Source organism: Engystomops pustulosus, chromosome 2, assembly GCF_040894005.1.
Source record: "Engystomops pustulosus chromosome 2, aEngPut4.maternal, whole genome shotgun sequence".
Taxonomy (NCBI): Eukaryota; Metazoa; Chordata; class Amphibia; order Anura; family Leptodactylidae; genus Engystomops; species Engystomops pustulosus.
Window position 1 is genome coordinate 7619188 of NC_092412.1, and position 20716 is coordinate 7639903.

At 44.4% G+C, this 20716-nt stretch overlaps 3 protein-coding genes across 3 annotated transcripts in view; all 3 read left to right on the forward strand.

The window, feature by feature from the left end:
• LOC140119738 (uncharacterized) overlaps window positions 1-8987 on the forward strand; it is a 40774-nt gene extending 31787 nt beyond the window's left edge. Inside the window, exons 4-5 of the mRNA XM_072139093.1 lie at window positions 1444-1573; window positions 6364-8987. Of these exons, the coding sequence (XP_071995194.1) occupies window positions 1444-1573; window positions 6364-8159 (1926 nt within the window). The 3' untranslated portion in view covers window positions 8160-8987. The remainder of the gene's footprint in view (window positions 1-1443; window positions 1574-6363) is intronic.
• The window catches only part of LOC140119822 (uncharacterized), a 661039-nt gene that overhangs the window by 638491 nt on the left and 1832 nt on the right, over window positions 1-20716 (forward strand). Inside the window, exons 2-3 of the mRNA XM_072139232.1 lie at window positions 19734-20103; window positions 20217-20365. Of these exons, the coding sequence (XP_071995333.1) occupies window positions 20019-20103; window positions 20217-20365 (234 nt within the window). The 5' untranslated portion in view covers window positions 19734-20018. The remainder of the gene's footprint in view (window positions 1-19733; window positions 20104-20216; window positions 20366-20716) is intronic.
• The window catches only part of LOC140119786 (uncharacterized), a 299698-nt gene continuing 293724 nt past the window's right edge, over window positions 14743-20716 (forward strand). Inside the window, exon 1 of the mRNA XM_072139164.1 lies at window positions 14743-14801. The gene's annotated coding sequence lies outside the window, so the exon portion shown is untranslated. The remainder of the gene's footprint in view (window positions 14802-20716) is intronic.

Consider the following 20716-nt stretch of genomic DNA (forward strand, 5'->3'; position numbering starts at 1 on the left):
TCCTGCTCGCGGACTAGGCCCGACTCTTCAAGAATGCAACGGCATAAGAAATAAAGCTTGCTACACTTGGGTATGGGACAGAGAGGCAAGTAATAATCATTTGCGCTTCGGTAATCTGATGGTAGATGTCCTTTAAGTTCTTTAAGGCTACAAGCAAAGACCTATTAAGTGTATTAAGTTTTCAAAATTTAATACATGGATGTGCAATGCAGACAAAAGAAAAATACAATTCTCAGGAAAAAAAAGACAAACAGTTGTAAAATAAAATTGAATTAAATAAATAGACTTTACTACCAGGATAAAAGATCTATCTGACCAGGAGGTTCAGCAGAAGAACTTTAGCCTATCCAATTGAAAACTATGGCTCCTCCAAAGACTGACCAAGGGGACTTCATGATCTTTCTAATTTTAACCCGCTGGGTTTGTACTCCTACCCCCTGACTGTGATGAGAGGAGGGTGTTATTCTGCTACACTTCCCCTCAGTGAGTTACCTTTTTTGGAAAAGTTTTTTTAAATTAAACTCCATAACTTTTGAGAGTAGGAGGGAACAATAGTGCAATTGCATCCAATTGTATAAGCACATCATTACCTTATCCATATCAGGCAAGAACTAAAGGTGTGCGGTAATTTAGTGGGGTTGTTGGAGTCCTATTTACTCTAAATTTGCAAGGATGACAGGCTCCTGGATAGGGTGTTACATACATGCAGACTATTTGTGAGGTGTGACCTTATCTGATTCTTTTGATGTAGTGTATGTGACTGGGTCGCCCCCGGCTGTGCAGGCTTCTTTGCCAAGTTGAGTTATAGACATCTGTCCCTATTCATTCTGCTTGCAATTACCAAAGGAAGGAGAACTTCAAACAATAAGTCATGGCCATATTTTGTGTTTTTACCACAGGTTCCTATAAGGTGTCAGGACGTCACTGTCTATTTCTCCATGGAGGAGTGGGAGTATATAGAAGGACACAAGGACCTGTACAAGGACATCATGATGGAGAATGGCCCACAAACGATGTACAAGGACAGGAACCAGAAGGATTCAATGATCCAAGATTTCACCCTGGAGATGATCTCCTTGATAACCGGAGAGGTGAGAGTCTCCCAGGACACGGCTCTTATCTCTAGGAATAACAGCGGGAAATGACTGGAGAGGTGAAGGATTCTTAGGATCTATGTAGTGATCAGTGTCTCCCCATACACAGGATTACACAGTAGTGAAGAAGTCGTCTGGTGAGTGTGTGACCCCCCGTGTGTCACGAGGATGGACCCAGAGCCCCATCACCGAGCCTCCACCTCATTCACAGATACATGAGCAGAAGATCCTAGAACTTACCTCCAGGATCACTGAGCTGCTGAGCGGAGAGGTGAGCGCTGCCGGGAATGCTGGGACATTGTACAATAACACAAGGGAGGTGTCTGGGTGATGACTGTGTCATTGTGGGTGTCAGGTTCCTATAAGGTGTCAGGACGTCACTGTCTATTTCTCCATGGAGGAGTGGGAGTATATAGAAGGACACAAGGACCAGTACAAGGACATCATGATGGAGGACCACCAGCCCCTCACATCACCAGGTAAGAGGAGACCTTCCTGATTATAGAGGACAGAGCAGGTGTGAGGTCACCTCCTCCATCATCTCATCATCACATATAGACAATGGGGCTTCTGATCCAAAACGCTGGCGTAGAATCCCTGAAATAATCACAAATGGTGGCGTATCACTAGTATTTACAATTAATTTCCCCTTCACACCAGCGGGTAGGGGGGACTATGGGGGGGGGGGGGGGACGCAGGTGGAGGTGGATCCATTCAGCGAAATTCACCAGAGAGATGTCCCAGTCCTGAAGATTCAAACGATTGTCCAAAAGAGTCCCCAGTACCTGACCACTGGTCCAGCAACCCACCCTGTGAACCATGTGAGGACTGGCCTCAGCTCATGGTGACTCTGCAGGTGCCTGGTCATACATGAGGTGCTAAGATCGCTTAGACTTTTGCCGCGTTTTGTGGACCAGTGGCTGTGGCTTTTTGGCTTTGTTGTTTTAAATGGGGTGAGGTGGAAGTTTCTGCAGTTTCAACAGAGCTTTATCATGACGAAGATTACTCCTTGGAAGTTGATGAACTGTTTGCCATGTGCCGGGGCCCGGCCTTTTTAGGCTTGGGGGCAGCTCGATTCCGTGTATTGAAAATGAAAAAGTATTTTTTAAAAACACTCACAAGTGTCTCAGAGGGAGCTACGGCTTTAGGCAAGTCCAACCCAAGAAATAAATAAAAATGAAAGTCTACGGTACGGATACAGTGCTATACGGTTGCCATACGTCCCGTATTTATGGCCAGAATACAGCCATATATACAGAACAGAACCCGGATGCAAAAACAGCTAAGATTTGTGCTGTAAGGTAACAATGACGCAAATAGGTCTAAAACTAGTAGTGTAAAGTAACCATGATGGAAATACTCCTAAGACAAGTCCTGTAAGTTAATACTTATGCAAATAGTTCTAAGACTAGGGTTTTAACTGAAAGAAATTCTACCAACAAAATGAAGCGTTATAAACCAGTGACACTTACTCATCGATCCAGGCACCAGGCGGTGATCTTCTTATTTTCTTATCCACGACCGCCTTCCTTCTAAAAATGAACTATTAAAATTATGTTCAATCATTTTTATTAAACATTTTCAAACAGATTTTACAAAATAAAATAACCATAACAACAATGTAGGGGGGGGGGGGGGTCCGAAAAGGGTCAAATAGAAGCTCACAGAGTCCATGAGGTTATGACATGTATTGAAGTGTCCTTGTCCGTCTCCATTGATAATGGGGAAAAATGTGACACTATCACTAATTGTAGAAAAGGCAGTAGATTGTGATATATACCAACCGCATGATATACAGACGTATTTACCTTCTCCAACTTCCAGTATAAGAACATTTGAAGCCAATCCCCAACAGGGGTGGGGGGGATAGTCTTAGTGTGATGTCATAAAAAAAATCAGAGACATTCCGATCAATGAGCAATAGATAGGACATAGAATAACATTCATACACAAAGACAGGTGATGGAAAGACATATGGAGGTATGGGGGGGGAGAGCAGGAGGGTGGCTGGGGGAAGGGAACAGAGGAGGCTCTATGTGATGGGGGGGCCGACAGGGCCAGAGAGTCCCATCTAGAAGCCTGTTGGGGGATTTGAGCTCCCATCACCCGGGGTCCGAGTCAGTATATCCTTGAAATGCTGTGTGTCCCGGAAGACTATCCACGGCTGCCAGAGTTTTAAGAATTTCTCTGTGGTTCCAGAGGTGTCAGCAATGATCTCCTCCATGCGATTGAGCTGTATCATTTCTTGGGCCCAGTCTGAAATGGAAGGCGGTATTGGGGAGCACCACTTTCTAGCAATGACGGACCGGGCTGCAATGAGGGAGAACCTCAACAAGCTATTTTTTTGTTTCTTAATGGTCCCTGGAAGGATCAATAGAAGAGCCATCTCCGGAGTCTTGGGGGCTGCTGTGCTAGTGAGGTCATTTGTAGCTTTGAAAATTTGGCCCCAGAAGCCTGAAATGTCCTGACATGTCCACCATATATGAAACATGTCTCCCTTGTCTAATCCACATCTCCAGTACGTGCCCAGGATCAAGGGATAGATCGAGTGTAGCAAGGTGGGAACCCTATACCTATACCATCTTGCGAGAATCTTGTAATTCCTCTCCTGGGAGGAGCATGTCACTGAAAGTTAATGGGTGTACAGAAACGACTTATCCCAATCCTCTGGAGAGATGGAGGTTCCCAAGTCCTTCTCCCAACCAGTGAGGAAAGGTAAGGCTGATGTGTCAGACTCTTATTAAGAGGCTATATATTTGGGAGATACAGTGTTCTGGGGGGGATGCTGAGCAGACGAGATTCTTGAAGGGGCGAATAGGTGTATTGGATGAGGCACTTGGACCTGGTCGTTTAAGGAAACATCCCAATTGAGAGACTTCGAGCCAAGAGAGTTTGGCAGAGGCAGAAAGAACTGTTAGCTCCTGCAGAGATGGGATTGGATCTTCACCCACAATATCTCGCATGCGTAGGTCCTCATGTACTGAGCGTCCCAGGAAGGTAGCCCTGGGAAAGCCGGGGGGAAGTCTGGATTCCTAAAGAGTGGTGTAAGAGGGCTGAATGGTCTGGATAGAACAGAGCGTTGGATGAGAGATCTCCACAGTTTCAATGTCGAGGCCAAGAACATAGTCTGCGGCTCGGTTTCTACACCCTGTGCCGAGACCCACGGGGGTAAATGAATAGGTATCGTGGAACTGTATTGCTCCAGACGAACCCACTGCTTGGAAGACAAATGGTAATGCCAGTCCAGACGGACTATAATGGCAGCTTGGTGGTAGAGCTTTAAGTCGGGGAGTCCAGCACCCCCTGGGGATTTGGGGCGTATCAAGTATTTCCATCCAATCCGGGGGCGGGCCGAGCCCCATATGAAGTGTAATATCATCGTCCTGATAGATTTAAAGAAAGCGGATGGGGGAATGAGTGGAACTCCCTGAAACGTGTATAGAAAGCGGGGCAGTGCATCCATCTTTATGACATTCATCCGGCCAAACCTTGAGAGTCCCTTTTTGTTATATGAGGCTAGGTCTTTATTGGTGCGCTCCAGTAAAGACACATACTTGAGGCTATACAGTTTACTTAAGTCGGAGGGTACCTGGATTCCTAGGTATTTGATTGAGGTGGCACAGCATCGGAAAGGGAAGTGCTCTTTAAGAGATTGGACTTCCTCTGTGGGGAGGGAGACGTTTAATGCCTCCGATTTGTTGTAGGTGATTTTGAAATTGCTTAGGTGGCCGTAGGATTCAAACTCTTTGAGAAGTGCAGGAAAGGAAATTCTGGGCTGAGAAATATATATTAACAAGTTGTCTGCGTACAATGCCGTCTTATAATGCCTCTGGCCCACCTACCCATGTATGTTTGGGTTATTCCTGATTGCAGTCGCCAAGTGCTCCATCACCACTTCATATAGAAGGGGCGAAAGAGGGCACCCCTGGCGAGTTCCATTGTTGATTTGAATGGGGTTAGAGAAGAACCCGTTTGCCCTGATTCTAGCCCTCGGGTGATCATAAAGGGCCATGACCCTCCCTAGGAACTTGGGGCCTATCCCCAATTGGGTTAGAGCTGCTGACATAAAACCCCAATGTACCCTGTCAAATGCCTTTTCTGCATCTATTGACAATAGGCTTAAGGGCATAGACCTTTTTTGAGCATGAGCCATCAAAAGGAACGTCTCCTTTTCGTCAGATTATCTTTGGCCTCCCTGCCCCGGACGGAGCCCACCTGACCCGCGTGAACCACATTCGGGAGGTGGGGATCTTAGAGTAGAGTTTTAGGTCGATATTTAGTACGGAAATGGTCCTGTAACTCGCTGGTTGTGAGGGATCTTTATCTGTATTTTGGAGGACGCTATTATTGGCTTCTAGAGATTGGTGATAGAAGGCTGCCGCTTGGGAAACGGAATTAAATACTTTTGTTAGGAAAGGGGACAGAGCTTATAAAAGACAGTAGAGAAACCATCAGGGGGAGGGTGAGACAGTGTGAGGCCAGATCACAGAGGCCCCTGTCTTACTAATCAGTGGGGACTGACCTCATTATTGGCTCTGGAGACTCCCACGTGCAGGATTATCAGCCAAGAAATCCTGGGAAAAGCCGTTACTGAAGACGGGAGGCTGATTGACCCCAAGTGATGAAACATCCTGCACTTATAGGGGTCATCTGGTTCCCGTTCAGTCATCAAACCTTATTATACAAAACACCCATCACAGGTGCTCTGTGCCCAAATCTTACTACACATGTGACTAGGGGCATAGATCCTCCTGGTGATAGACACCGTGTAACCGGCAGCTTCTGCTCTCTTATCAGTCAGTGTCCGGGTCCGGGGAGGATTTACTTCTCCTTGATAGCGTTTCTATATTATGTCTACATTAACTCTTCACTTCCCTGACAGACACATTACTGGAAACTTCTCACAACCTGGAGACACGATGGCTGCCAATAGATACGACCACCGGGACTTCATTTTAGTCTCTTATCATCGATTTCATGGAAAGAGTAAAATATAGAAGACATCATCTCCAGTATAATACAATCTATTATGTATATTTATCATATCAGAGACTTGGAAGACGTAGAATTGGGTTTCTAGGATTTCATTATTTCTAATTAGCGCTTAGTTATTATTAGTAGTTTTATTTTAGTAAAATTATTGGCCAATTTGTATCAGCAATACAAGATGTTGGGAGTTTTCTATCCATAACTGACCCTTCCCTTTACTTCTGCTTGTAACTAGGAGAAAGGAAACTCACAACTTTCATTTCTTCACTAAATCTTTCAGGAGATGAAAGTACAAGAGGTTCCCATGGACGTCCCCCCTCATCTCCTGGTGGTGACGTAGAAGATTATCAGTCACATCTTTCCTCAGAGGAGGGAAATCCTGGAGATAAGAGGAAGTTCTCATGTCTGAAATGTGAGAGGCAGTTTACCAAGAAATCAAATCTTGTTATACATCAGAGAACTCACACAGAGGAGAAGCCATTCTCATGTCCTCAATGTGGAAAATGTTTTACTGTCAGATCAGATCTTGTTATACACCAGAGAACTCACACAGGGGAGAAGCCATTTTCATGTACTGAATGTGGAAAATGTTTTAGTCAGAAATCTAATCTTGTTACACATCAGAGAACTCACACAGGGGAGAAACCATTTTCATGTGCAGAATGTGGAAAACTTTTTAGAGATAAGTCAGGTCTTGCTGTACATGAGAGAATTCACACAGGAGAGAAGCCATTTTCATGTACTGAATGTGGTAAATGTTTTCTCCAAAAATCGACTCTTCTTAATCACCAGAGAATTCACACAGGGGAGAAGCCTTTTTCATGTACTGAATGTTTTAAATCTTTTTGCAGCAAACCAGCTCTTGATAATCATCATAGAATTCACACAGGGGAGAAGCCATTTCCATGTAATGAATGTGGAAAATGTTTTAGCAGCAAAGCATCTCTAGTTATACATTATAGTAATCACACAGGAGAGCAGCCATTCTCCTGTCCTGAATGTGCGAAATGTTTTTCCCAGAAAGGAGATCTGGTTAGACATCAGAGAACTCACACAGGGGAGAAGCCATTTTCATGTGCAGAATGTGGAAAATGTTTTACTGACAGATCATATCTTGTTCGTCACCAGAAAAATCACACAGGAGAGAAGACATTTCCATGTAATAAATGTGGAAAATGTTTTAGCAGCAAAGCAGCTCTAGTTACACATCATAGTAATCACTTAGTGGAGAAGCCATTCTCCTGTACTGAATGTGCGAAATGTTTTTACCGGAAAGGAGATCTGGTTAAACATCAGAGAACTCACACAGGGGAGAAGCCATTTTCATGTGCAGAATGTGGAAAACGTTTTAGCTATAAGTCAGTTCTTACTGCACATGAGAGAATTCACACAGGTGAGAAGCCATTTTCATGTACTGAATGTGGTAAATGTTTTCTCAAAAAATCAGCTCTTCTTGATCATCAGAGAAGTCACACAGGGAATAAGCCATTTTCATGTACTGAATGTGGTAAATGTTTTCTCAAAAATTCAGATCTTCTTAATCATCAGAGAATTCACACAGGAGAGAAGCCATTTTCATGCACAGAATGTGGAAAGAGTTTTATTGATAAGTCATATCTTGCAACACATTATAAAACTCATTTAGAGGAAAAGCCATTTTCATGCACTGAATGTGGAAAAAGTTTTATTAAGAATTCATATCTTGTTAAACATCAGAAAATACACACAGGGGAGAAGCCATTTGTATGTATGGAATGTGGAAAAAGTTTTATTTACAAATCAAATCTTGTTACACATCAGAAAACTCACACAGGGGAGAAGCCATTTTCATGTACTGAATGTGGAAAATGTTTTAGTCAGAAATCAGATCTTCATAATCATCAGAGAACTCACACAGGGGAGAAGCCATTTTCATGCAATGAATGTGGGAAATGTTTTAGTCAGAAATCAAATCTTGTTAAACATCAGAGAACTCACACAGGGGAGAAGCCATTTTCTTGTCCTGAATGTGGAAACAGTTTTAGCGAGAAGTCAGGTCTTGTTAGACATCAGAGAACTCACACAGGGGAGAAGTGATGTTAATATTCATAGTGTAAGAAACGTTACCAGCTTGGAGCCCTCTGATTGGATATCTTTCCTTAGGTCAGGTTTTGCTGATGCCGGCTGTATATAGTTTATCTACTGTGGATACGGAAAGTATTCAGACTCCTGTGTGCAGTATCATCCATCACCAATGCACACAGCACCAGGCGTCTCCTCTCTATCTCACAGATCTGAGTTACATACATGGTCTCTCTATAACATACAGTCACGTTTTATACATATCTCAGGGATTATCTGAGAACCTAAAGGAGAAGAATAATAACAAATCTATAGAAAAGAGCAGCAGGACAAACCTGACATATTCCCTGGGAGAAGTCTCCGCCTCCCCGGATAATGGTGACGTCTCAGCCTGAGACTATAGTCACAGCCTCTCGTGTTATTGGGACATTTCTGTCTTATAACGAGTCATTGTTACGGCAGCTCAATGTGTCCTGATAGTATATGGAGACTGTGTCCAGTTTTCCCGCTTCTTGTTACAATTATTCTGCGTTCCCTCAGCCCCGGATGTAGATGTTTCCATTAAACAATGACTATTATTGTACGAGTCCGTTCTGTAGAGGCAGGTATCGGCGTAGACCTCCAGTGTTGGGCAATGGAGGTAAGTGCGGTGGTGGTCACATGGTTTTTTTTTGTTGGTCATTCCTGTTCGATTAAAGCATATGTCCAATACTGCAAAATATTTTCTATGTGGATTTATTGTAACTGATTGATGTAGTAAGAATATACTGTGTAATAACTGTACAGCCCTTCACACGTGGTATGTTCCATTGATCAAGCTGTAAGGCATGACCACCTGTTTATTTGTGTTCAGAAAATCTAATAAAAATTTATCTGATTAAAAAAAATAATATTATGATATGTAAAGCTTTCCAGAAATTTAAAGAAGTCCATAGCAGAACCTGGATTACCTGGACATTCAGACACCAATGACCATCGGTCACGAAGGAGTTAAAGAAGATGCCTTTGTTTCTACCTTTGTACGGCTGATATCTTGTACCGGGTTCTTTTTGATTGGTCTCATGTAAAACTTTCTTTTGGGAGCAGAAAGACTTCCTTTGGTTATAAAATGTTTGTCCTTGGGGAACCGCTATTTTTCTGAAGCCGTTTCTAGAATGTCGTCTAGACGTGATCCAAACAGATGATCTCCTTCACATGGTATTCCTACTGATTGATTTTTAGAGCCTGTGTCTCCCGACCAAGTTCTCTACCACGTGCACCTTCTTGTAGAATTTGATAAAGCAGCTGCTGTTGTCGACAATTTTATGAGGTTCGCTGAGGCATCACCCACGTAGTTTCCTGCCTTCTCCAATAATGATGGTAATGACGTGATGATATCTTCACTCGGGGCACCTGCTGTGAGATGTTCTCCCAACTGTTCCAGCCACGTGGACAGGGATCTGGCCGTACAAGTTGTCGCAATGTGGGGTCTAAGCATAGCTGTATTGCTGTCCCAGCTTCTTTAAAGGGGAGGGGACGCCTTTTTTTGAAATGCCAGCTATTTCACCCTACTTCTTCCTCTGCGCTTGAATGTATCCGTAATAGATGCCCCTTTTTCCGGGTCTTTCCAGCCTGGGATGTTGCTGTGAACTGGGAAGACTTTTGATCTCTATCCTCCCAGCACCTGAAACTTGCGTCTTGTTTAACATTACAGTTAAAGGATCAACTGCATCTTCCAGATTCCTTGTAGTCCTAACTGCTTATATCTTCTGTATCTTCCGCCTGGCTTAAGAGTTGGCCTGCCAGGTCATCTTGATCACCCTTGTCTTCAGAGAGGAGTTCTCCCTCATCTAAAGGAGCAGGATCCAAGGGTCTGGCTCTGTCTTCCAGCAATGCTGCGGCAGATGTAGAGGGTTTAGGGCAGTCTTTACACTTCCCTACTGCAACATTCACTTCATCCTTGGTAAAATGAATTTTTGTATAGTCAGGAGGGAAGGAGCTATTTCCACTACCACACCCTGTATGCATACTATTATTAACGGTGAAACTGCGAATGGCTCATTAAATCAGCTTTGGTTCATTAACTTAACTCCATAGACCTGTGAGGGTCAGCTTCTGGCACAGACATACTTCCTGTGCTCTACTAACAAAGCAGTACATACCTGAAACACACTGGGGGGATCGCGCTTAAACCACTGTCTAAAATGCCTTGCACCACATGTATCAAGGCTTTTAGACCTGTTTTTAGCTATTTTCCGACTTGTCCGACTGAGGGGGCGTGGCCTTCAGAAAATGGGCATGGTTTGGGGAAAAGGAGCGTGGCCTGTATGCCTGTTCCGTGCGCCAAAAATTGTGGCGCAGAGTTTAGACCACTTTAACCCCGTCACGCTCCGTGGCGGATATATCCGCCACGGAGCGCAGTGACTTAGCGCTCAGTGGCGGATATATCCGCCACAACGCTTATGGATCAGAGCCGAACCGGCATCGGGAGACACGGGGTGCCAGCTGTAACTAATAGCCGGCACCCCAGTGTAACACCCGCGATCGGAGTTGTCTCCGATCGCGGGTGCTTAACCCGTTAAATGCCGCGGTCAGCGCGACCACGGCATCTAACATGCATCTGGGGGATCTTTCCCCCACGATCGCCCCCCCCAAACCGTTTTCGGGGGGGCGCCGATCGTTGCTATAGCAACTCTGGGGTCCGATCTGGACCCCAGAGTTACTTGCAAGAATTGCCGGTAAGATGGCGTCTGTGACGTCATCTTACTGGCACAGTGCCAGCCTATGCAAGTGTATAGGCTGACACTGATAATACTCTGCAATACATCAGTATTGCAGAATATTATCATGAAGAAGCAATCAGATGATTGCTTGTTCATATCCCATGGTATAAAAGTGAAAAAGTTAAAAAAAAAAAGTTATTCAATAAAAAAATAAAGTCATAAATCACTAAAAATGCCCCAAACCCCCAAAACATATAAAGAGACATATAACTAAAAAAAAATCACCGCGTCCGTAACAACCCGTAGAATAAAAGTAAATCATTATTGAACCCCCAAGATAAACGCCGTAAAAAAAAACTGTTATAAACCCTCCAAAAATTATGATTTATACCTTTTCAATCCCACAAAAAATGCTATAAAATGCGATCAAAAAACCATATGTACTCAGACATGATACTGGTGCAAAGTACAACATGTCCCGCAAAAAACAAGCCATCAACCAGCTCCGTAGCCAAAAAAGTAACAATGTTCTGCCACTTGGAAGATGGCAATACATAAATGATAGATTTTTCCCCACAATAGGGTTTTGTTTGACAAATTTAGTAAAACGTAAGAAAATATATTCGTGTCTGGTATCCCCGTAATCGTATCGACCCATAGAATAAAGATAACATGATTATTAGTCTATACGGTGAATACCAAAAAAAAAAAAGTAAAAAATCCAGTACAGAATTGATGCTTTTCTACTCCTGCCCTCAAAAAAAGTTCCTAAATTTTCAACAATAGGTGATACCAACCCCAAAATGGTAACAATGGAAAAAGCATCTCGTCCCGCAAAAAAAAATGCCGTCACATGACCCCAATAACGGAAAAGCGAAAATTTTATAGCCTTCAAAAGGGGCCAATGAGGAAACTAAAATCCTGGCAGCTGCAGCACCCTCCTTCCCTTCTGCGCCTCACCGTGCGCCCATTAAACAAGTCACAGCCACATGTGGGGGGTCTCTGTACTCAGGAGAAATTGCAGAACAAATTGTATGGTGGGATTTCTCTTTTTATATTTTGGAAATGTGTAAATTTTACTGCTAAATGAACGTATAAGGGAACAATATGACCATTCTAAATTTCACCTCCATTTTGATTCAATTACTATGAAGATCTCAAGGGGTTAACAATCTTCGTAAAAGCGGTTTCTGATAGCTTGAGGGGTGCAGATTTGAAAATGGGTAGATTATATAGGGGGTTTTGATGCTAAATATGTAAAATTTCATTCAAAACTGTATTTATCCCCAAAATAGTCAATTCTGAAAATCCGGAAAAGCGATATTCTATTTGTAAGCCGCGTGACATCAAAATAAATTATCCAGACATTTCAAAAATGGTGAAAAAGTAAAGTAGACAAATGGGAAATGTTATTCAGCAACTTATTTAGGTGGTAAATCTATCTGCCTGAAAACGCAATGATTTAGAATTTAGAATTTTTCAAAAAATTTATCATATTTTCTTTTTTTTTGTAAATAAACGCAAAACTTATCTGCCAAAATTTACCACTAAAATGAAGTACAACATGTGGGGAAAAAACTATCTCAGAATCGTTTTGATAAGTAACAGTGTTCAAAAGTTATAACCATATAAAGCGAAGCAAGTCAGAATCCAAAAAATCGGGCTGAGCCTTAAGCTACAAAATGGCTGCGTCCTTAAGGGGTTAAAGTAGGTCTAAACTGGAAACCGACAGTCTTATCCTGCACCAGATTCATTAACACAGTGATAAATCTGGTACAGAAAATGACTAGGGTTTTCCTCCACTAAACTGACGGAACCTGGGAGACATTGATACCTTCCCCCCCCCCCCACTGGGTTTTAAAGGATTCAAATTTCCTGCCAGGCTGATGGCTACCTACCTCCAGTCAGATGCGTTCCACCGTGGAAGGCATGAATCCGCCATTACTCAGAGCCGCCGAGCAGGGAGGAAACTTTGGAGGGAAGCTGAGCCCAAAACTTCCCTCAGTCTGTTCGCCGCTTGCAGCCAGCACCCCTGGGAGCACCGTAGCCCGCCAGCACTACCAAGACTAGCCCTCCAGGAGGGACTTACAGCTAGAAGTAGGAGGAGCCACCAGTGAGACGAGTAGAGGAGAGGAGCCTGAACACTTCTTCCTCTGTGACCAGGTCAAAGGAAAATAGCAAACAGGGTAACGTACAAGAGGGAAGGGGATTAGTGGGGGGATGGATTGATAAATAATTTCATGGTGAATGCGATCATATTTATCTTTAACCCCTTAACGACCTCGCCCTTTTTAGTTTTTTCACTTCCATATTTTCTTTTTCCACATAAAGAGCTCTGTGACGGCTTATTTTCAGCGTAACAAATTGCACTTCATGGTGACGGTATTTAATATTCCATGCCGTGTACTGGGAATTGGGAAAAAATTCACATTTGCGACGTTTTCTTGTGGGCTTGGATTTTACAGCTTGCACTGTATACCCCAATGACATGTCTACTTTATTCTTTGGGTCGGTACGATTACGGGGATACAAAATTTTAATGTTTTCATACATTTACAAAAATTAAAACCTCCAGTACAAAAATTTTTCTTCTGGCGCCAATAACTTTTTCATACTTTGGGGCACGGAGCTGTGTGTGGGTGTCATATTTTGCAACTTTTGATGGCGTTTTCATTGCTATAATTTTATCACATTGTAATGAATGGGTTAAAACGAGACAGCTTTGGGTCTTTGTGCACCGGGACCCAGCACGTCGGGAAGGAGTTAAAGTAGGTGGCCAGATCTTCAGTCCCAAAGTCTGTGACAGGTGGCTGCACCTTTGGTGTTAGTAAGGAGTGAAGAGTATGGAAGAGCCTTTTGGGGTTGTTAGAGCGAGAGATATTAGATTAGTAATTTAGACCTGTTCTGCTAGGTTAAGGGCAGAGTTATAGGTTTTGAGCAAGAATTTGAAGTGTAGAAAGTCTGCGCAAATTTCTCCACAGATCCAGCAGCACTGCCGAAGGCTACGTCTATTCCTGTAGTCTCCCTCATTGTAGACTCTTCTCTCTCTCCCTGTAGTCTCTCTCCTCTTGTAGTCTCTCCTCTCACCCTGTAGGCCCCCTCAACTCTCCCTCATGTAGTCTCTCTCCTTGTAGTGACTCTCACGGCAGTCTCCCCTCTCTCTCCCTGTAGTCTCTCCTCTCTCTCTCCCTGTAGTCTCTCTTCTCTCTCTCCCTGCAATCTCTCTCCTCTCTCTCCCTGCAGTCTCTCCTCTCTCTCTGTAGTCTCTCTCCTCTCTCTCTCCCTGTTTTCTCTCTCCTCTCACTCTGTAGCCTCTCTCCCTGTAGTCTCTCCTCTCTCTCTCTTCCTATAGTCTCTCTCCCTGTAATCTATCCTCTCTCTCCCTGTAGTCTCTCCTCTCTCTCTCTGTAGTCTCTCTCCTCTCTCTCTCCCTGTAGTCTCTCCTCTCTCTCTCTTCCTGTAGTCTCTCTCTCTCCCTGTAGTCTCTCTCCTCTCTCTCCCTGTAGTCTCTCTCCTCTCTCTCCCTGCAGTCTCTCCTCTCTCTCTCTGTAGTCTCTCCTCCCTCTCTCTCCCTGTAGTCTCTCCTCTCTCTCTCTTCCTGTAGTCTCTCTCTCTCCCTGTAGTCTCTCTCCTCTCTCTCCCTGTAGTCTCTCTCCTCTCTCTCCCTGCAGTCTCTCCTCTCTCTCTGTAGTCTCTCTCCTCTCTCTCTGTAGTCTCTCTCCTCTCTCTGTAGTCTCTCTCCTCTCTCCCTGTAGTCTCTCTCTCTCCCTGTAGTCTCTCCTCTCTCTCTCCCTGTAGTCTCTCTTCTCTCTCTCTCTCCCTGTAGTCTCTCTCCTCTCTCTCTCCCCGTTGTCTCTGCCTCTCTGTGTCATGAGGAGAGGCCCCTCCCCTTCCGATGACGTCACACGCATAGGGGCGGGGCTGCTGGGTGACATCTCCGGGGGCTGCACCACATGTAAGTGTCACATAGAAATATATTGTTGTGTCTGGTTGTTCCCCCATAACTTCCATAGGAGACTGTATTCCCCTGCACTCATCCATATAACTCTACAGCGTCATCACTGCCCTGTAATAAGGCATGGAGGGCGGAAGCCTGGTGTGCACCGCAATAACTGTCCCCCCGGAAGCCTGGCGTGCACTGCAATAACTTTCCCCCCGGAAGCCTCCTCTCAGGTAGTTGGTTCCTCTCTAATTTCATATTCCTTATCACTTCCATCTTATCACTTCCTTATATTCCCCACATGTACATGTGTGTTGTGTGTCGTGTATGTACACGTATGTTATGTGTCATGTATGTACATGTGTATTATGTGTCATGTATGTACATGTGTGTTGTGTGTCGTGTATGTACACGTGTGTTGTGTGTCATGTATGTGCACGTATGTTGTGTGTAATATATTTGCGCTACTGTTGTGTAATGTATGTGTTGTGTCTGATGTGTGTGCGTGTCTAGTAGTGTCTAGTGCGTGTGCGGTGTGTGTTGCGTGTGTCGAATGTAATGCTTGTCGTGTGTTATGCATGTGTAAGTACCTCCTCCTCATATTATCCCCCCAGCACCTCCTCCTCATATTATCCCCCCAGCACCTCCTCCTCATATTATCCCCCCAGCACCTCCTCCTCATATTATCCCCCCAGCACCTCCCCCTCATATTATCCCCCCCAGCACCTCCCCCTCATATTATCCCCCCCAGCACCTCCTCCTCATATTATCCCCGCAAGCACCTCCTCCTCATATTATCCCCGCCAGCACCTCCTCCTCATATTATTCCCCCAGCACCTCCTCCTCATATTATCCCCCCAGCACCTCCTCCTCATATTATCCCCCCCAGCATCTCCTCCTCATATTATCCCCCCCAGCACCTCCCCCTCATATTATCCCCCCCAGCACCTCCTCCTCATATTATCCCCCCCAGCACCTCCCCCTCATATTATCCCCCCAGCACCTCCTCCTCATATTATCCCCGCCAGCACCTCCTCCTCATATTATCCCCGCCAGCACCTCCTCCTCATATTATTCCCCCAGCACCTCCTCCTCATATTATCCCCCCAGCACCTCCTCCTCATATTATCCCCCCCAGCATCTCCTCCTCATATTATGGGTTGTTAAAAAATAAAAGTGTGCTCACCTCCTCTGTTGCTCCCAATGTCCTGTGCCGCGGTCCGTCTGATCCGTGTCCCTGTTTGGCGGTGAAGTAGCAGCATTCGAGCGGGCCTCCACCTCCTGACTATTCTACCACCCCGCTTGAATGCTGCTACTTCACTGGTTTTCTTGCCAGGTTATTTGTAATGTATACTAGGGTTTTGCCTCCACTATCTTCATCCCCCTTGATTTTAGGGTTTTTTACCTTATTCACTTTGCAGGCATTAACTTACTTGGCTCTTACTTCTATGGCAGCTTGACAGAGGCGCTTGCACTTTTTACGTGTCTCCTTATTGTTTAGGGGTGGTCTGGGTGGATGTCACCCATTCAGGAGGTGTTTTGTTTTTGCACCAATCATAGTGCATATAACATGGTATATAATTGTATGTACTTTGGTACAATTTTAATTGATTTTTATATTCATGTCTGTGTTCAGTGTTGGATGTCAGTAAAATTCATTTCATGTCTTTTTGAACCAATTATGTCAGTGACACGCTACTTTGTCTTTGTTTGATTGAACCTTTTAGAGACCTAGTGCTGAAACTGCAACCCAAACCCACTTATTTATCGCAAAGTGCCAACCCAGCAATCAGACAGTAACTTATTGCAATCCACTTGCTCCTTGCTGTACCACAACTTTCAATGTGGCTAAGGAAACCAATATCATTTACAGAAGGAAGGAAAATTTGGATTGCCATTGGAGCTTCCCTTGACATCCAAGAGCAGGAGCTCCAATGATGATCTGACCCTGTCCACATCTTCTCTTCCTGCAGTCTCAGGTAGACTCGGATGCTTCACTTTAAAATAACAGTGTACAGAGACACGGTGTACAGAGATCCGGTGTACAGAGACACAGTGTACAGAGAAACGGTGTACAGAGAAACGGTGTACAGAGAAACGGTGTACAGAGACACGGTGTACAGAGACACAGAGATACAGTGTACAGAGACACAGTGTACAGAGATACAGTGTACAGAGATACGGTGTACAGAGATACAGTGTACAGTGTTCTCTAGATATAAAATAATGAGGTCTATGAAGGAGGATCTGATAGGGCGATTATATTTCTAAGAACAAATTCATTGACACCCTAAACAAATATTATTCAGTAGATTTTTGTTTTTGCATCATTACAATTTTTTAAAGTTATAGTTATAAGGTTGTATTCCAATAAATATGTTTTTATGCTCTACCTTCATGACTTAATAAGTGTATCACAATCATGATAATATGATTACTGTAACTATATCACTTAAAGGAGTATTCTCATCTGGACATTCGATATGTGCATTTCTTCAATTTTACCCATGTGAAAATAATGTAGCCATGTCTTCCCTTAGACAAGAGATAGTTATCCTTGGATACGACCACCTCTCCTGGAGAGATTGAAAAACTGGCATAAAAAATGGCCAGGAGATGCTGCATGTCTCCCCATAGTAATAATCGCTGAATCCAGGTTGTCGGAGAGGCCTCAATAGAACATTTGTGGCTGCCACTTCCACACAGTGGAGGTGGTCTTATCCAAGGACAGCTATCTTTTTTCTAATTGGACAGTATGACTACATTTATGGGAAATTATCTTCACACAGGTACATCTGCGGTACAACATAACAACACAAGGAGCGTTAGCTGCGGTACAACAGATATAACAACATATATCTTTTTACAATCATTTGTCATGTGTGATAATATCTGTACAAAAACAGCGATCTAGTAAACCCCTCCCCAACCCATACATAGAACAGTAACCAACCTGGTCGAGAGGTGTCAAGAGAGAAATGGAGTTAAAGAAAAGGTAGAAACAATGGTTAGGCAACAAGGTAACCTGCCACCCTACATCTGGAGATTAAGGAATCCCTCCTGTCGACAGTGCACAGAGGAGTGCAGGAAGGGTGCCCGCACCCAGTTACAACTGTAGTATGTACAACAAGTATAGCAGTCATTGAAAAGGGACAAGAGACTCTCTCAGACTCAGGAAAGCGATCAGCCATCCAGTGTATGGCAATGGCCTTAAGGGCCAAAAACAGAGCTTCAAAAAAATAGCTTCATAATGGGACCAGTCATCCTCACCGCTAATTCCCAATAGACATAAGGCCGGTGAGGTAGGGACCGGTTTATTCAGGATATCAGACAGCAGCGAAACTACTTCTCTCCAGAATACGGCTATGTAATCGCAAGTCCATCTTAGGCGGATGAAATACGCCCGGTCCACATGACATCTGTGACATCTGTGAGTTCGGCAATCTATCCATATATCAGTGGGAATGAGGAGAAAGCAGGAGAACATCAAAAGCGGATCTTATTGCCTCTCCATCCTCCCCAAGAAGCTGCGAAATGTTCACTAGACCCTTCGCAGTCCAGTATGAACCATCCTGCAAATCTGAAAAGGGAAGCAACCCTGGGTGGGACCAAAGGGGAATATGAACATGGGTTCTCAGTGCAGCATGAGACCAAACCTGTCTGGCCAGCCTATGCAGAGGGAGAAGGTGGTTAGGCTTATAAGCGACAGGCTCCAATATGGGCCACAGGGAACGTAAGCGGAGGAACTGGACAAGGTGGCATTCAGCATCTGGCATCTGTCCAGGTGACACCCAACTACAGAGGTAGCGAAGCTGACCTGCCAGGTAGTACAAGAAGGGATCCGGCAGAGCAGCCCCCGCCTGTGCCTTAGGGCGACACAAAGTGGACAGCCAGAGTTTAGCACGCCCACTCCTCCAAATGAAAGATTAGAACATAAGATTCTGTACCTTTACCATCATCTTTATTTTGACCCGGTTCTGTCTCGGTTGTCTGTCTGTATCTGTTGTTTGTCTTATGCTGGTTTTCTGCTTACCAGTGTGAACACTGGTCTATATCCAAATTCCTGTTACCTGTCCGCTCCACCATCCAGCAGCTGCCAGATGAGGTAAGTCTCCCCTGTCACCTTGTAGGGTCACTCAGGGACTGTAAGTTAGGTTCCTGATTGTTCGCCCTTGTTCGGGGCGACTTGTCTGCTGCAGGAGGGGCCATAGCCCTCCGGGATGTTACAGGTTGAGTTTGCCACCACTCAGTCTGACAGCAAGCGCCAAGTCGGTTTGCAGTTGCGCTGTTGCTGGACAGGTTTGTTACAGTCACATAAATTCAATTAAATCTTTTACCTCGTATCTCCAACTGCCCTCCCACTAGCAGGGTCCTCCTTCCACTTGTTTCCTCATCTCTGCATTTTTTTTCTGTCTTAATGAAATGTATGTGAACCCCTTATTGAATATACAGCACCATGGAATTAATGCTGCTCTATAAATAAATTATAAAATGATAATAATTCCTAGAGAGGCGCAGAAAGAGGCATTTCTGTTCCTGGGCCTTCGGAATCAAGAACATCTGTGTATTAAATATGTAGAAGCCATTGATTCAAGTATCAGAGGAACATTTCAAATTATAAAAGATTTTATTTTAATGTTTGCAAATTTATTCTCCACATCCTCCTCCTTTTCCATCAGATTCTCTAAATAAAGGATTCCTACAGCTGAAATTGTGTTTGAAAGACGATGGTCCTTTCCATCAGTGACCAATCGCAAATGGAGACGGACAGAGAGCAGATGGCGGCCAGGATCCTGGAGCTCACCCTGGAGATGATCTCCTTGATAACCGGAGAGGTGAGAGTCTCCCAGGACATGGCTCTTATCTCTAGGAATAACAGCGGGAAATGACTGGAGAGGTGAAGGATTCTTAGGATCTATGTAGTGATCAGTGTCTCCCCATACACAGGATTACACAGTAGTGAAGAAGTCGTCTGGTGAGTGTGTGACCCCCCGTGTGTCAGGAGGATGGACCCAGAGCCCCATCACCCAGCCTCCACCTCATTCACTGATACATGAGCAGAAGATCCTAGAACTTACCTCCAGGATCACTGAGCTGCTGAGCGGAGAGGTGAGCGCTGCCGGGAATGCTGGGACATTGTACAATAACACAAGGGAGGGGTCTGGGTGATGACTGTGTCATTGTGGGTGTCAGGTTCCTATAAGGTGTCAGGACGTCACTGTCTATTTCTCCATGGAGGAGTGGGAGTATATAGAAGGACACAAGGACCAGTACAAGGACATCATGATGGAGGACCACCAGCCCCTCACATCACCAGGTAAGAGGAGACCTTCCTGATTATAGAGGACAGAGCAGGTGTGAGGTCACCTCCTCCATCATCTCATCATCACATATAGACAATGTATCAGTCACTGTGTATATTTCCTATAGATGGATCCAGTCAGAGAAATCCACCAGAGAGATGTCCCAGTCCTGGAGATTCCCGAGATATTACACAGGAACCAGAGAGATGTCCCAGTCCTGGAGATTCCCGAGATATTAAAGAGGAACCAAAGGAGAATGTCCCAATGGATCATCAGGTATATGGATGTAGAAGAACAATTATATAACATTGCTGGTCACTGTAGTAAGTTGTAGATACAATCGTAAGGTTGGTAGAGAAAGATTTGGCACTCCCCGGTTAGGTCTATTATTATGTCCAGGCTTTATAACGTACCTAAGGCACAACCTGTCCCCCACCAAACTATGAACCCCATGAACGAATAAGAGAATAACATTGGACCTGATCGGTGAGTGCCGCATCTTTTTCTTCTTACCTTCCTGTTGACACATCGCTGAGCACCTGTAGATTTCCTCCCTCATGAGTCTGCTGAACGATTTCTTCTTGTAGTTCCATAAAGCTATTGGAGTGTATTTGGGTTCAGAGCAGG